This window comes from Grus americana, chromosome 4, assembly GCF_028858705.1.
Source record: "Grus americana isolate bGruAme1 chromosome 4, bGruAme1.mat, whole genome shotgun sequence".
In the NCBI taxonomy this organism is placed as follows: Eukaryota; Metazoa; Chordata; class Aves; order Gruiformes; family Gruidae; genus Grus; species Grus americana.
Window position 1 is genome coordinate 2,752,506 of NC_072855.1, and position 15,274 is coordinate 2,767,779.

Below are 15,274 nucleotides of genomic sequence, written 5' to 3' on the forward strand. Positions count from 1 at the left end.
CAATTTATTTACCATACTTTGCCAGTCTGCTTTGTGTGTGTATCTTTTTATTCATAATTCTTGTTCTAAATTGGACGCAAGTAAAGCTTCTAAAGTAAACTGACACAAAGCTTGGGATGTCAGAGTTGCTCGTGGTTTGCGTGGAGCCAAAGGTAGAGAGAGGAAGCAGGAAAAGAAAGTATTTAAAACTTTTGGACAGCTGGTAATCTATTTGATGATAGTATGCAAGAATAGTATGTAATAGTATGTAAGGAAAAAAATTGTGGCAAGAAGAGCATCAAAAGAAGTCTTGAGCTCTCTGAACAACCTAATACTGTTAATACCGCCTTTTCATGGATGTCTTAGAGAAGAAAGCTTAGTATTTTTCTTCCTATGAGTGAGACTTACCTGTGGTGAAATAATAGATGTTCTTTTTAAGAAGCCTGTTAGATGAAAAGCACAGGCGTGTGCATTTCCTGTGTGTTGAAGCTATGTGTTTGTTTTTTGTCTTAAGGTATGAAGGTAAATATGGAGCTGGGTCTGTCTTCCCTCCAATGGTTCAGATCTGTGTATGGTTTAATCGTCCTCTAGAAAAAATGCGATTTGTGACCAAATGTAAAGGTACAACTGAACTTTGACTGACTTGATTTAAATCCAAATTTGAAATACTGAGGAATAGAGGGGAAGGAAGGCACTGACGTAGCACAGTTATTTAATTACTGCTGAAGTAAACTTTTACTTGAAAATTCAGCTTTCCTTCCTTGAAGTACAGTAAATTGTCTTCTTTAGTGTCTGCTCTGGAAAATTGACCCACAATTTTGTTCAAATTAAAATCTAATTTAATTTTTGGTTTTTAGAGACTGAGACACTTATCTTCATATGTTTGCTTTTTATTTTATGTTTAATTTTATTTAGTAGTGTCGAAATACAGTTTATAAGTAACCATCAGCTTCTACTTTTTATGCCAAACAATTCTTTGTAGTTACTAGAAAATAGGCTGAACTCTGTGTTAGGCTACTAGAGTAGATATATAATCATGCCTTTCCTTCTTTCCTTAGCAAAACAGTGTTAAGGAGCACCATTTTACTTTCCACACACACTGTAAGCGTTCATTATGCCAAGCACATGTTATTTCCCACCTACCCCATAGCAAAGAAATGAGAACATAGAGAAATGTTATGTAGTGGGGCTCCTGGGGACACTGCAGCTTTTTCCCCTGAAGCACTAGGATGTGCATTAGAGACCTGTAGCATAGGTCTGACCAGAAGCTACACCAAGGATAAGAACAATAAGTGAGATAATCTGTTTGTCTTTTATTTCAAACAGCGATTAAGTCATTGCTCAAGCCAAGTCCTTTTTCTGGAAACATTTATCACATCATGGGCAAAGTTAAGTTTTCAGGTAAGGGCAAATTACTGCTTATGCATTGTCTTGTGATTGCGCTGCACTTATGTGTTTGGAAACTTTTTAATGTACTGTATTCTGTCTACACCAATGTGTTGATGTTAAATTAGATTAGGAATTATCAGGACGTTTCTTTCTTCTGTCTTCTCCTTGTTAGATTCTGATAAAATGATTGAAGTCTGTCACAACACATCATCTAATTCACTAAGCCTTGTGCCTGTTCAGGAGGGGCCAACTCCTCCTGATTCAAGAAGCGATAGCAGAGATTGCAGCAGTCAACAGGAGTGCTTCCTTGTGTTCATTGGCTGCTCCCTTAAGGAAGAGGATATAAAAGACTGGCTCAGAGAAACAGCAAAACAGGTTCGTGGGCATGTTTACTTTTGTTCAGTGTGATCTGTTTGGCATTTCTTAACAACAGGAGGAATCAGAGTGTCTCATGAAACTTTTTTGGGTGGGTTTTTTTTTGTTGTTGTTGTTGTTAATCTCCTTTCTCTTCTACCAAGGTGTGAGCGTTCCAGTGTGTAAATGTATTTCAGACAGAGGACTAACAGTTTTCAAATATGTATTGTAATTTATGTATTGTTTTAATATCTGCTGCAGCTTATTCATGGATTGATCTGCTCTTGAACACTTGAGCAAATGGAGTATGTCCACAATAAACACAAGATCATTTAACTGAGACATGATTGCCAAAAGCTAAAGTGTAGCATGGAATAAATCTTCTTGAAGTACCTGAACACTGCAAAGCTGAAAACTTGTTTTGATTCACTAAATTAAACCTCCTTGGAAGTAATCCACTGAAATGGAGGGTATAGTTTTTTCATTCTGTCTTGCTTAATTTGTCAAGTGCGCAGCTATATAAGACTTCACATATTTCTGCATGGCTACATACCTATGGATTAGAAGTTGGAGTAGGGAACGGGGAAGATGCACATCACAAGAAGCCTAGAAGGCACATTTTGCAGTTGTGGTGTCTTGCTAATTTTGCACAGTGACTGGCCCGACCTGGCCAGGAGTGCAGGACAAGATGGTTCACTGCTATATAACCAATAATACCAGCAGGTATTACTTTTACCAGGCTGCATATCAAGGTCTTAGGAAGCGAGTCTTGAGGTTTGATTCAGAAACATACTTGGACAGAAACTGTTCAACCATACAAGTTGCATATTTTAGCACTCTAGTTGGAACCTGAGCCTATAGTTCCAACTGTGCTCTTTCATGATGCCCATTTTGGAACATTTGTTAGTTAAAAATACTTGTGGTTACTTCTTTATGGATTAGAATTTGCATAGTATCTCCAAAAAGTTGTGTAGGAAGGGAAAGAAGTTTCCTACAGTCCATTGTTGGAACTGTTTCTAAGGATCTTCAGGTTCTCACCTCTATTCTCCTAGCAGGTTGTGTTACTTCAGGGAAGTATACATTTTCTGTGGTGATACCTCATGCTCTGTACATATCACACGGGTAATATATGGAGACAAATGCTTTTGACATGTAAGAAAGCACTCTGTGGAGTACTATTTTAATTTTATGAAAACTTGGAACTTAAATGCTATCTCAGGTGCGAAGTGCTTCCTCTGAGCAGTTCAAGACTACAAATAGTCTTTGTACAGTCTTACTAGTCAGTCGTGGCTTTTTAGGGTTTCAGATAGTTCTAAGCGTTACTGCATGCTGCATGAAAGAAATGAATTATAAAACTTTTCAGACTAAAACTAGATTGTTTTTCTGTTGCTCTGCCAGTTTTCTTTTTTTTTTTTTTTTTTTTTTGCAGTAGAGCTGTATTTAAATTGTATTATTTAAAATACTTTTAGAATTTGTTATTTGTAACAGTGCCTTATGTGAAATCACTTAATTTTTACTTTTCTTTATGGAACATTGTTGCGAGTGCCTCAATACAATTGAATAATTCTGTCTGTAAATTAATTTTTAAAATACATGCTTCTAAAAGGAGTATTTCTGTGTTGGGCTTGGGCATGATAGCATGTGATTATAGATTTCACTACCATTATCCACATTTTCAAGAAGGAACCTTTCTGTTTTGTGGTTTGGCTTGTTTGGTTTTCTTAACATAACTAAACTGTAGTATCACATTGTCACTCAGTAGGTGTATAACTGGGGTCTAATTCTTCATACAGAAACCTCAGAGGAAAGCCCTGAAAACCAGAGGAATGCTAACCCTTCAGGAAATAAAAAACATTCACGTAAGTAGAAGTGATTAATAGCAAGTCCTTCTTTTGGCTGATTTTTTTAAAATAACCATTCGTATGATAGAGCACCTCCCATACTTGCCACAACAAGTGTGCTGAGCACTAAATTATTGTGGCACTTACTGGCTTTTTATATACTCGAAACATAACTGAGGCTGTCCAGGAGGGATTTGTGAGATAACACCAAGAGTTATCTCAGGGCTTCAGAAAAGCAGGGGGAGGTGTGTGGTATTGAACAAGCACACACTTTCAGTTACTGTAATGATCCCTCCCCACCTTTTCTCCCTCGTCTGTGCTGTGCAGGTTGCCACTTGCAAATTGGCATCCCAAATGCCTAATCCTGCCCTCATCAACTACCTTTAGGTTGTAAGTGCTCTCTCTGGACTTGGGCTAGTTATTGCCCAACTAGTGTTGCCATAACTAACTCCACTAGTCTACGTGGATGTCGTAGGATCGTGCTGTCTTCTCAGAGTGCTCCTTCGTAGCCAGGAGCCATACGTTCCTGGCTGCTAAGTTCAGGAGAAAGAATTTTTCTTTTATCTGTTAGGACTGTCTCTAAGCAGTTTTGAGTATTAAATGTTTAATATATGATATATTCTTTCTTGATGTAGGTGAAACGCCACTTGGATCCACTTCCAGCTGGTTATTTTTACAACGGGACTCAATTTGTGAATTTTTTTGGTGACAAAATGGATTACCATCCATGTATCCTTTAAAATGTGGATTTTTTTGGTGAAGGTTTTAGGCAGGCAACGGGCTATGCAAATCTGAAATGCAGACTGTCAGAGGAGATGATACAGTGAAGAACCAGTTTGATTTGCAGGTAGTAATACGAAGTGAAAAGTTTTGTTCCTTAAATCTGTGCATGGCTACTTGCCATTGAAAGCTTACTGTTAAAACACTTTTTTCAGAGATATGATCTAAGAAGCAGAATAGAACCAACAAAACAATCCCCAAACTGTACATGAGCTCACGCAGAGAGTAATTTATGGACCACAGCTTGTCAAAGAAATATTTTGCAAACCAAGTAGTGCTGTAATATTGCTTAATGCCTGGTCATGACTGATAAAACTTCCAAATGAATATAATTTTGTGTGCATGCATGTGCGTGCACACACTCAAGTAAGAACAATCGGGGTGTTTCAGACTTTACTACAGTGTCCTTTTTCTGCCGCATATCTTTGTGGTGAAGCTGATGTTAAATGATTGCTCTCATTTTGTAACTCTGTATGAGAAAAAAATGGATTGGATGCAACGTAGTAATATGTACAAGGTGTCCAGAATTAGGTGTGGAGGTGTATTTTTTTGTAATTGCTTTTTAAATTCCCTTAAGCAAGTAAAACCTTATTTTAAAACTACTTCAGCTTAGCAAGCAATATGATTTACTTACTAAATTGTGGCATATACAGATTTGTAAATGTACTGTCCTGGCTGGTCTTGTTTGATATCAGTTATAGAACATGGACTACAAATCCAGGTCCTCTGGATTTCTTTCCAGAAGTTATTTTTATTTTTTAATTTAAACCTGATCGTATTTTTGTCTTTGGCAAGAACCACTAGAGTAATACTGATGTTCCAGTGTATTCTTGTTCTTCTTGCTTGTTTTCATAACTTTCTATTGCTTTTTGTCTTTGTTTTACTACCGAAATTTCAAATTTGGTTTTATATTCCTATTTTACTTTTTACTTTAACTTTGACAGACTTTACAAAAACCCAAGTGGGTCTGTGATTCTGTTTTGGAATAAGAACAAAGAGTTATTTTCTATGCCCGATGGGACAACTTTAACATTTGAAACCAGCAGACTTCTGTCTGCAGGGTAAACTCCTAGTTAGGGTATAGTGGCAGGAAATAGCCTAACAGCAAACTTGGACTTCAGTATTCACCGGACCTTCACACCACCACCATCTTGGTGTTGGGCTCGAAAAGATACAGGCACTGGTTAACCGCTTCTGGGTGATTTGAATTTTGGGCAGAGTTCTTTAGACTTCCACTTAACCAAAATAGCTGTAAACATCTGCAAACCTGCTGTAGTTTTGCTGTTCTTATATTCTTCCTCATGATTGGGAAATGGCTATTGTGCAACTCCTTTATTCCCCACTACTACAGAGTAGCTGTGGTTAGGTCTGAGTGCGGGACTCCCAGAAGGTAGTATATTGAATTTCTGCTTTCTGTAAGTGTCCCTGAACTGGCACATCCTTCAAACCTGTATGGTCTTCACTAATGAACACTATTAGCACAAATGTTTTTTCCTTAGCTTTTCAACATCAGTAATGGACCAATTCATGAACGATTACTTGGAAGAAGCCAACAGGGAAATAGAGAAATACAACAGAGAACTAGAAGAACAAGAGTATCATGATCTCTTTGAGCAGAAGACATAAGCACGTGCGTTCTGTGCATTTCTGAACCCCACCTACTGTCAGTAACCAAAAATGCTGTTGTCCTTGCTGGTTAACTAGAAAATTAAGTGAAATGTCAGTTTTCAGAACTCTTTTTAAAACTAAGAGATCATTCCTGTAAGGTTGGCATTTTAATAGGGTAACTGCTTAGCTGTTTGTACTGTCAGGTTTGCTTCCACTTCACCTTAATTCCAGACTGTAAAAAGCATCACCTGGAATCTCTGACTAGTAGTGGAAACTTATTTAAAAGAAGAAAAGAAGCAAAACTATATTTCTTAGCAGGTCAGAATGTGATCATGGAATTGGTCCATTGTGCAGATAATCAAACCACTTTAATCTCTGGATGTCCCTTGAAACTTGTTGCACAGGAGCATTGATGAGCAGTGATATACTTCAGTATGTGGGATTGGGGGACGTTCCTAAAGCGAGAAATGGGGGAACGTTTCAAAAACTCGGAAGAGTACCTAATCCCACAGCTGTTGGGGTGTTCCCAAAGCGAGAAATGGGGGAACACCTGAAAAACTCGGAAGAGTACCTGGTCCCACAGCTGTTGGGGTGTTCCCAAAGCGAGAAATGGGGGAACACCTGAAAAACTCGGAAGAGTACCTGGTCCCACAGCTGTTGGGGTGTTCCCAAAGCGAGAAATGGGGGAACACCTGAAAAACTCGGAAGAGTACCTGGTCCCACAGCTGTTGGGGTGTTCCCAAAGCGAGAAATGGGGGAACACCTGAAAAACTCGGAAGAGTACCTGGTCCCACAGCTGTTGGGGTGTTCCCAAAGCGAGAAATGGGGGAATATTTCAAAAAACTCAGAAGAGTACCTAGTCCCACAGCTGTTGGGGTGTTCCCAAAGCGAGAAATGGGGGAACACTTAGGCATCTACTTTTTTTCTGAGGGGACAGCATATCTCATAACCTCTGCACAGTTTGAATCTGCAGTTGAAATTTTGACTTTTCTATAGAAAAGACGTTTATACATTTCAGGGTGAAACGAGATAAGTGGAGATGTCTTGCTTTCTTCCCAGTGTTGTTATTGGTATTCTAGAAAATATGACATGAATGGCAGGTAATCTGCAACTTGCTGTTGCTTAAAAGATTATCTCTGAAGGATTCTTATTTCAGTACTAAAAGAGAAGAGGGAGATTCTTTAGCTAAAGAATTCCTTTTCATGAAAATTACTTATTTCCAAAGGTAAAAAATATCAAAAGATATACTTGAAATATGAAAGAACTTGTTTGTGAAGCTTTCAGAAGAATTTGCACGCTGTAACGTTTCACTAAACTGATACACCAGGTGTTAAGTATTTGCAACAAAACCTTCACAGTTACATGATAGGAATTCTGGCAAGTTGTTCTTTAACTTAATTTAGTACAATTTTAAGTGAAACTTCATAGATCCCTGACTGAAGGATTAGAAGGTACCCTAGCAGCTACTTAAACGTAATTATTGAAGCTTATTTACATAAGCGGATTATTGTAGCATGCTGTGTGTTCAGAATTTAGTCAAGTGAAAACAGTCCAGGAGGAATTTTTCATTTCCATATTCCTTTGCCTTAGGAACAGCTCAGTCTTCTAATACATCTGCAATGTTGCTTTTTGGTCAGATGTAGGTAATGCAGTAAGAAATTGAATGAATAATTTCTTACAGTACACTTAAAATACTTGCAGCATGTCTCTTTCTGTGGCAGGGAAATGAGATTTAACTCCTGCCGTCAAACCTAAGGCTACATATAGTTTTATGCCTTACTTAAGAAATATATTTTTTACCTTTGGAATCTGAAATAGCTGAAACTTCAATAAGCTGGTCCAAAACTGAAACACCTTTTAGGTAGACTTTCAGTACACGTTGCTACTAGCTGGCTCGGTGCCTGTGCCGTGGTGATTATACAGCGCAGAGGTGGAATTCCAGGTGCTGCAGATTGGGATATAGGTGTTGATAAGGTTTCGTTACTAGCTTTCCTACTAGATTTAAAAAGCTCTCTGAATTTTAATTTTTTTTTTCTTTTTTGCACACCACGAGACTTTATAAACGACTTGTATCCTGTTAAAGTACAATAAAAGCCAGCGATTAGTTTGTGTTTCTAGGCTTTCTGGGGTAACCCGTGTTACAGGTATAGAGCATCATGATAAGGCTCGTGAGTTTATCTATGCATGGCTATACTTTAGTCTTAATATACTGTAGTGCCTGGTAGAGTAAACGTAGCTAGCAGTGCGTTTGGGGGGCTAGCGGGTGTTTACAAACTAAGTACAGTTGGTTGCATGAAACTATTTATCAGACCAGAATTATTAGAGTACAAAATTCTGGTTGTAACACTGCAATAAAAAGGGGCATTAGAAAATTCTTAACAAATTATAGTTCTTTGCCAATAAACTTAGTGTAAACCCGGTGTGCTCCTTTTCAGTACGAGTTATCTAATCTGCAAAGCCATATTTCTAGATTAGTGGTATGACTGCGTACTGTCAGAAGAAATACCAATGCCTGAGACGACAGGCGCGTCGTTGATGCTTTGTCTCAACTTGTAAGTCAATAACAGTAGGTTTAAGTGCAATTGATGGAAGGATAGATGAAGATACTATAGCTTATTTTGCTCTGCTGAACTCTTTTTAAGAACTCCAATTTGTGCAGCTCTCGAAAACAAATGTCGACGGGGTTAATTCATCTGGGGTTGGCGTAGCGAGTTGTAATTACAAGTGAGATGCCCTGTGAATGAAAAGGAAATAAGTATTGAAAATTGGCATGCTACGGTGCAAATTGAGCTGTTCCTTAAAAACTGAAGCAGAAGAGCTCAGAACAAAGGCCTAGTATACTTATATACTGTACTGCATGCTATATGGTAATAGCTGTGTATTATGAAGACCTTTCACCATACTGGTACTATTTCAATTAATATTTTTTGGTATTGAAATAATTTGATTACCTCAATTTATTACTTTTTTTTAATCTTTAACTGTGACTTTAAAACAGAAAAAAATACCGAAATAGTGAAACTGTGACAATAGTATCCTTTAAACGTAGTAGTGCCTTGCAGATGACACCATTTATTCATGAAGCATAAAATAAATGGATGTCGTGGGTTGTATTGCTTGCACCCTCTTTTTTTTTAAAGGAAAAACGGTTTTGGTGAAAGGACTTAAAATTAACCTAGTGAAGAATATTAGCACAAATGGTTAAACTGTTTAAAAGAAAACTCTTTGAGGACTAAAATGTGTAAATGCCTGATGCTGCTGATAGTTTCATAGCAGTTGCTGATTATTTTGGAGTTACTTCTAACAATCAGCAGCACTTTTTTTTTAGGAGAAGAGCGTTAACTTTTGTACTCTGGTCAGAGATGTTTATACTGTATCAAACCCCATCCGTAGCGCAATCTGGTTTCCTCACTCTTTTGAAGTCGAGGTGAGGATTGAGATGCTTCTAAGGATCTAGTTTTGAAAATTTTTTTAGCTACTGTAAAATTAAAAAAAAAAAAAGCACCATTTCTAAACCACCAATGTTTGGATACAGAAAAAGTGCCATTACACTGTTCCTTTATCTTTTCCTGTATTTTAAAAAATTGGTAACAGTGACTTTGTGTCCAGGCATTTCTGATATCGTGAAGTGCTGAGAGTCCTCAAGGGGTTTACGTGCTTTGCTGACCTTCATGTTAGCAGCTTGTGGTGGTGGTTTTTTTTTTTTTTCCCTCACCGAGAATGAGTGTGATCAGAAGTTACTGAAGTTATAGGGAGAAAAATGTGATAAACTTAGGAGAGGAACGTTTGCAACTTGAACTGCGCTGCAATCTCGGAGTATTTTATATTAAGCTGTGCAATTTGGTATTAGTCCACTTCTACACTTTGCAATTAACAAAACTGATTGCAGGGAGGATTTAAGTTGCATGTAAGAGTTCCCTAATAAGTGGTTTTTATGATTATTTTTTAATTGAAACTTCTTCTGAATTTGCACAGATTTAAGCTCTGGAATACTTTGGTATTCTTAAAAGGGAAAAATTGTAACTAGTATAGTGAATTGTGAACTGTGAGTTGTTAGAACCACGTTGTTGATCTAATTTTAGATTGTTTAAAATGTACCTCAGAAAGCTAGTGAGAAATCGCTTCGTTTTTACACAACGGTCAGATACTAATGTAACACTTCTCACTTTACAATGTGCCAAAATTCACTTTTATACTAGTTCTCAATGCTTTAATATTTGCAACTTTAAGTTAAAAACTTGTATTTACAAACACTACTGTAACTTCAGTTAAACTGAATTGTGTGATTGAAGCTTTTTGCCTATTGTATTTATTACACAACTTGATTCAGTAAATATAAAATTACCTTTCCATTTATTTTTGTATTGTTTTACATGTTTATACCTGCAGTTTGTGTGACTTTTACACCTGTAACTCAGATGCGACGGAAAGAACCAATAAACAGTATCCATCTGTTGCCTGTCTTTGGCTTCTTTAATAAACTTAGTATTTCCTAGACTTGAATTTTTAGGCATTGAGCAGTTTTCTTCTTTTAAAATTTGTTAGTTTTCTAAACTAGCAGAAAGGTGACAAGTTTATATTCAAAGAAAATGTATAAGATTTAAGGAAACTGGTGGTTTGGGGTTTTCTTAAGCTGCTATTTTAGGTTTAGACCTTCTTGTGTGGGCTTCTAATTGGGTAAAACTTAAAACCGGTGGTAGGACGAAGGACCTTAATTGGTTTCCCGCCCGCCACCTCTGCCCTTCCATGGCTGTATGTAAGTGTAACTTCATCGTTGCATATTCACAAATGCAGGAGGTAAATCCTACTCCTTGTAGTCATGTTAACTGAGGACACAGTTTCAAGATCAGCTTCTGTTGGTCTAAAACCAGGCTGCCATCGAGAGGGCAATCCCACCTTAGCCTCCTTTTTCTGCTTCGGTCACCGAGAGGGAGGCTGTGCGTGAGTCAGAGCAGTTTGCCGATTAAACTGAATCTGCAAATTATTTCTGTCTCAGTTTGACAGTGCTCTTGCTTTTTTTTTTTTTTTTCACTTGATGGGTTTTCATGAACTGTTTATGTAAAAACAGCATGTTAAATTCAGCCTGTTTTGCATACTCCAGGTATGAGCACAAGAAATAGCAGCTTCTGATGCAGACTTTTGACTGAAATCCAGGAATTTTTGCTTGCTATGCAGCTAGTTTTGGAAAGCATCTTCCACTTGGAAATGCACTTAGGCTGCAAGCACTGCTTTTCAATTGCTGAGTAGTTTGACAATACAGAACTGGGAGGAGCAGCTGATACACCAGAAGGTTACGAGACCTGGACAGGACAGAGGTGGGGGAGAGGAACCAGATGAAGTTCAATAAGGGCAAGTGTAGGGTCAGGCACCTAGGGAGGAACAACCCCAAGCACCAGTACAAGTTAGGGGTTGACCTGCTGGGAAGCAGCTCTGTGGAGAAGGACCTGGGAGTCCTGGTGGACAACAAGCTCTCCACGACCAGCAGTGTGCCCTCGTGGCCAAGAAGGCCAATGCTGCCCTGGGAGGCATGAAGATTGTGGCCAGCAGGTCAATGGAGGTTCTCCTCTCCCTCTACCCTGCCCTGGTGAGGCCACATCTGGAATATTGTGTCCAGTTCTGGGCTCCCCAGTTCAAGAAAGACAGGGAACTTTACTGGAGAGAGTCCAGCCGAGGGCTACGAGGATGATGAGGGGACTGGAGCATCTCTCGTATGAGGAAAGGCTGAGAGAGCTGGGTCTGTTTAGCCTGGAGAAGAGAAGACTGAGAAGGATCTGATCAATACTTAAAAATGCCTAGAGAATGGGGCCAGACTCTTGTCAGTGGTGCCCAGTGACAGGACAAGGGGCAGTGGGCACAAACTGGAACACAGGAAGTTCCATCTCAATGTGAGGAAAAACTTCTTCACTCTGAGGGTGACTGAGCACTGGGACAGGCTGCCCAGAGAGGTTGTGGAGTCTCCTTCTCTGGGGAGATTCAAAACCCACCTGGACGTGATCCTGTGCAACCTGCTCTAGGTGATCCTGCTGTAACAGGGTGCTGGACCAGATGATCTCCAGAGGTCCCTTCCAACCCCTACCAACCTGTGAATCTGTGAGTACGTGCAGTTTCCTTTGACTTTGTGTAATGCACTGGCAACACAACACTAAACAACTTCCACATTGTTCTATAGCGATCGTCTGAGAGAAGCAGGCAGTTACTGCTTCACTGTTGGAAACAGACCCCACAAAATCATTCACGTGTCAGCTTTGCCAAGAGCTTCGGGTCCTGTTGCTACTCACGTGTGGGCACGTGTTCTCAATACGCGCCTTTGGGCTTGATCTTAGTGCTGGCCAAGGCACTAGGAGGGTTTCCATCATCCCTCAGGTCCTTGAGTAGGGAAATCTGGTGTCTTGGCTCGTGGCTTTATTCATGTCTTGCCATGTGGTTATTCTTAAGGTGCCCTTCAAATGCAGCTGAGTTACTGAAGGTCAGTGAAAGAAAAGCGACTTCTTTATTACTGGTTTGTTTTGTTTTTTTTTTTTTTTTTTTTAAGCCTGCCTGGATTATCTTTCAAGTGAGAATTTTGCTCTTTTTCTCTGGTGCGTAACGCTGCTCACTGCCTTTGTGCCCTGGTTTCTGCATGTTCTGTTCACTTTGGATTTTCAAGATTTAACCTGAGATTGGTTGCTAGTTGATTATTAAAATGTAAAAGTCATCATCTTACTAGGATTTTAAGAGACGTTCTTTGCAAAGAAATGCTTTTACAGGAAATTTTGTGACCGCTTACTAACACTGCTTCTGCAACCCAGAGGGATTTAAGGTGTCTGTGACAGTATGAAGTTACATCAACAAATCTTACAAGAAAGATGTAAGACACAATTTTTTTTTTTTTTTTTCTTTTGGAGGGGGAAATTCCTGATTCAATTCAGGAAACATCTATTCTGTAGTTGTGTTACAGGATCAGAGGAAATATCCTTACGTTTGGGCCGTAGCAAAAGTAAAGAGCGGTAAAAGCTTTGAGCAGGAGAGTAGATAAGTGTGATCATTTTATCTGCAGAATCAAGCTTTCCAGCTAATGCATATATATTTACTTTCTCACACCGCCATTTCGTTTCAAAGGTATGGCTCCCATTCCTCCCCAAATCCTTGTTCCAGTCCCCCTCATCTTGAGGACTTCCTTCTTTCCTCCCCTTCCCGTCAAAGGAGGATCTCAAGCCATAGCTGTGCATCTCCCTGCTTCCATCTCCGTCCTTTCATTTTCCTTCCAGATGGGTCATCTCATCTGGTGGGATCTGCAGGCAGAGCTAAGATGGATCTTGGGTTGCCTAACCCATGGCGTGGATGGTGGAAGCTGAGCCCCAGGTTCCAAATTTGGAACCAACTGCTTCCAAATTTGGCCAACTGAGGGATGTTTGTTTACATAATGTGTCTTATACCTCCTCCTTAGCGCTGACACAGGGAATGTAACAGGTAAAATCTGTGTTTCGGCAGCTCGGGCAAGATCAAGCTGACACTCAAGATCTTTTCTGCCTTTAAAAATTTAAAATTCAGTTTGGTTTCACTTTGGTTTTCTTTTGATCCAAAATAACTTCTTACTGCCTACAGGCACGGGTGGAAGGGTTTTGTAGGAGCTGCAAAAATCTCGGTTGGGAAGGACCTCATGAGGTTGGCTGGTTTGTCAGACTGTTCCCTATGAACTTGAGTTTCTCCTTCGATAACTCCTTTTCTAGCCAAAGGAAATGTGGAAGATCTCATCTACCTGGGCTTGGGCAATATATTTCGTATGTTTTCAAAATGGGAAGCCGTTAATTTGGAGACCAGGGGATTGGTGGAAGAGTCACAAGGTCAGTCAGGAATTGGCTGAAAGTTTGGTGTGAGTGGTCAGTGTTGCAAGGAGAATTGGGCTGAGGGAAGGTTCCATGGTAGAGATCATCATGTGAATACTTTTATGAAAATTATCTTAGTTACAAGAGTAACATGGGTACAATAAATCCATCAAGGATGTAAAGTAGAGAGGACTTTGATAGACAGAGGAGGGTCAAGAAATGGTGGGGAATTAAGTGGAGGACCTAGGGCTACCACTGAAAATCAAATAATGAAGATATTGAGAAAGCGATTTGAGCTCATATCCCTCAAAGGACCGAGGAAGAAAAGCTGAATGTGAGGCTGGCGCAAAAGCATCTCCGAAAAATGCAAATAGGTTCTGGGATGTGAACGGTGCCAGTATTTCCAGTGTGGTAGGGGACGACCTAGACGCTCATGGATCACTGGCGTAGCCTGTGCTTTTCAGGTCGCTTGTGCTCAGAAAACAAATACACCAAAAATGTCTAAGCAAGAGTGACCAGGGTGGATGGAGCTCCTGTCTCATCTGGAGATGCTAAAAATGAGCCTTGCTCTGGCCTGACAGCCAAGGGGACATGCAGCAGCCAAGGGAAAATGCAGATTAGATGCTGGGAGGAAGGTCTCACATGCATGGCGGGAACATTGTGCTCCCTTACTAGCAAGAGCAAAACCCTCAACTAATGTAAAGCTTAAAATGCTTTGAAAAGGAATAGATAATGGGGATGCCTACTGTACATGTTTCATTTCCTAGGAGAGATGAGTCAAGTTTTCTAGATAAATCCGAACATATCCCTTGAGTCAGGGGTTTCTAGCCCCGTTCCTCACTCTCAATTATCTCACTTTGGAGAGTCTGGTAGTATCTGCAGATGTTTCCAGTTCTGCTTAGTTTTTCATGATCTCCTCTGCCTTCCAATGTGAGTTGATCTGGAATTTCTTCGTCTACGTGTCCACAGACAAATGGTGCCTTGTTAGCTTCATAAATTGCTATCCTAATTAAAGTAATGAATTCACAACAGGAATTGCATGAAAATGGAGCACTTGTTAATTGAATAGCCCTGGGTTCGGCTCCCATTGTACACTTTCAACAAGGTGCTTGTGTGATCCCTCCTATTGAATTTGCTTAAAATAAACCTTCAGGGTAGTTTGATGTCTTGGTAGGAAAGAAAACACCCAATGGGCAAGGCCCGGAGGATTTCAATAGCTTTATTGCTCCAGGATAGACAAAAAAAAAAAGCATGGAAAGTAAAATCTGAGTGACCCATTCATGGCTAGGAAATCATTAGGCACACAATGTATTGTATAGATCACTGTAAAACCGCCCGACACGAGTAAAACAGGAAATTTATAATAGTTAAAATTGAGCCTTCAGTTAACCCCACCAAAAAATCTTCTATTTTTCTGTGTTATCAAAGTTGGTTCAATATTTGCTTTATATACATCCTGTTCCGGACTTTGATTCTTCTATATAGCGCACCTTCCTGCCTTCTAATATCTGATTTATT

At 39.5% G+C, this 15,274-nt stretch overlaps 1 protein-coding gene across 3 annotated transcripts in view; it reads left to right on the top strand.

Annotated features, from left to right (window-relative positions):
• DNAAF9 (dynein axonemal assembly factor 9) overlaps nt 1–10,407 on the top strand; it is a 78,865-nt gene extending 68,458 nt beyond the window's left edge. For all 3 annotated transcript variants that reach the window (XM_054823186.1, XM_054823188.1, XM_054823189.1), the window contains 6 exons: nt 494–600; nt 1,306–1,380; nt 1,541–1,743; nt 3,516–3,581; nt 4,199–4,292; nt 5,857–10,407. In XM_054823186.1, coding sequence (XP_054679161.1) covers nt 494–600; nt 1,306–1,380; nt 1,541–1,743; nt 3,516–3,581; nt 4,199–4,292; nt 5,857–5,969 — 658 coding nt within the window. In that variant the 3' untranslated portion in view covers nt 5,970–10,407. The remainder of the gene's footprint in view (nt 1–493; nt 601–1,305; nt 1,381–1,540; nt 1,744–3,515; nt 3,582–4,198; nt 4,293–5,856) is intronic.
• The last annotated feature ends 4,867 nt before the right edge of the window (nt 10,408–15,274 follow it).